The 2,123-nt window shown below is 44.0% G+C and overlaps 1 protein-coding gene across 1 annotated transcript in view; it reads right to left on the bottom strand.

The window, feature by feature from the left end:
* LOC101862940 (zinc finger protein 423) overlaps window positions 1-2,123 on the bottom strand; it is a gene marked incomplete in the record, with an annotated part of 56,208 nt that overhangs the window by 43,124 nt on the left and 10,961 nt on the right. The window contains 1 exon segment of the mRNA XM_005096402.3: window positions 1,303-1,398. Within this exon segment, the coding sequence (XP_005096459.2) occupies window positions 1,303-1,398 (96 nt within the window).

Raw genomic sequence — 2,123 nt, 5'->3', positions numbered from 1 at the left:
GGCAGAAAATGGAGACGAAAGCAGACGACAGAACATTGCCAGAGAGCAGGAAAGGGAGTGAAAGGAGACAATTTTAGAGAAGAAAACTTTTCGGTCGCTACCCGGATTCGAAACCTGGACCTTTGAATGAGAGGCCAACACTGTAACCTCTAGGCCATGAGAACCCCCTCCCGGTGATGTCTGTCAGGGCCAATCCCAGCAGAGAGGGCTACACCATCTTAGCAGAAAGACCATGATACTCGATCAAGATGTTTTCCCTCTTCGGGTCTCCTGCGAGCGACGGTGGAGCGCCTAACCGCTAAACCACAGACGCAGGTAGAAAGCATGTAAACAAAAAGAAAAGAATAATAAATGCTGTCAAAGAATGGAGCAATGTTTTAAGTACAAGAAACTCCCTTCTAAGGCACGACGATAGTTTTTGTTTGTAAATGTTTACGGCACTTGCAACTGCATAAGGTCATATGAGCGCGCGGGAAAAATTAAACATTTTCGATTGATAGGACATTTTCAATTTTGCCCGTGTGGCGGCCGAAGCCTACTCTTATTTTTATCGATTTTGAACCTCCAGGGGATCTTAAACGTGCGCAACTTGCACACGGCACCTCCGAGATTTTCCGCCTTTATCCGAGAAGGCTAGGTGTATATAAGGGGTGTGGTTGAAAGACAATAGTAAGAAAAAGCCAAGGAGTAGTAGTAGAAAGGCTGCAAAATGAGCCAGGAGCCGAGAGGAGGGGGCAAAGGGGGTGAGGGAGTGGGGTCAAAAGGTGTAGACGAAATCAGACGACAGAACATTGTTATAGAGCCGGAAGAGATGTGAAAGGAGAAAGTTTTAGAGAAGAAAATGTTCCGTCGCAATCCGGATTCGAACCCACAACCTATTTAATAAGAGGCGAACACCTTAATCTCTAGACCACGAGAGCCCCCGACGATAGTTCTGATTGCATTATGATTTGAATCCCCCAACAAAGTGTTTTTAACTTGGATTATATGATGGTCCTGTTTGAAGTTGAACTGTAACTTTGGGTATCCCTATTCGTAAACAACCTTTGTGTTGAAGGGAGTATACAAATATACCAGGTGGTATAACTGAATTTCGCAAAAATAAGATAAGAAAGACTATAAGATAAAATAAGATGACGTGTTATTGATTTCCACAAAGAAAAATCAATAAAATGTTATCACTTCTACAAAAAGTTTGGCTAACTTTGTCCTCAATCCAGCTGGCATTTTCCGGAACATGGATTGCATGCGTGTGGGCAGAGGTCTAATATGCCTATAGGAACAAAGTTCAGATGGGTTTACCTGAGTTCTCAAGGATCCCAGACTCTGTGAGTGAGTGGTCAGTGCTGACCATCAAGGTGTCAACTGAGTCACGTGCCAGATCATCGAACTCTTCAGCTGGTGAATACAAATAATTATGATGAAGATGAGAGTGGTGGTGGTGATGGTGATGGTGAGGGTGGATATGATGATGGTGCTGTGGTTGTGGTGATGGCGTTGATGATAATGGTGATGGTGCTGCTTTTCTCGACAATGGGTAGTCATTTTAGACAGTTTCGACGGAGTTATAGCCAACGCTGTCACCTACCAGCTCGCACCCCTCCTATATCATCCAAACATCTCCATGGACACAAAGAGACGGCTTATCCCATCAATATTCATACCAACAGCATGTTATCAGTGCCAGACCTGGACTTTAAGCAAAACCCATTAAAGCAAAATCGCCGCATACGAAATGAAATGTCTCAGTAAAACCATTAACATCGCAAGACGAGACAGGCACAGAAATGAAGAAGTAAGAGCAGCTATCGGCACTGAGTCCTGCCTGCCTTACATAGAAAGACAGAGGATAAAATGGTTTGGCCAGCTGTTACGCATGTCACCAGACCAGCCAGCCTCGAGAGCCTAAAAAACCAAGCACTCTGGCTATAAAGGAAGAGGAAAGCCACAAAAGGTAGATCGAGGGTGTCAAGGAACCCAAAGACAACTTAACGTCACAACTGAAAGAGCTGCGGAACTGGCCTACCATAGAAAACTACATCTCCCCTCGACACTTAACGGCAACAGAGGATGAATAAGTGAGAAAAAAAAGTAAAGTATATATTATAATTATACGTGTTACG

The sequence above is a fragment of the Aplysia californica genome, unplaced genomic scaffold (assembly GCF_000002075.1).
Source record: "Aplysia californica isolate F4 #8 unplaced genomic scaffold, AplCal3.0 scaffold00128, whole genome shotgun sequence".
In the NCBI taxonomy this organism is placed as follows: Eukaryota; Metazoa; Mollusca; class Gastropoda; order Aplysiida; family Aplysiidae; genus Aplysia; species Aplysia californica.
This window is presented reverse-complemented; position numbering and strand designations above follow the sequence as displayed.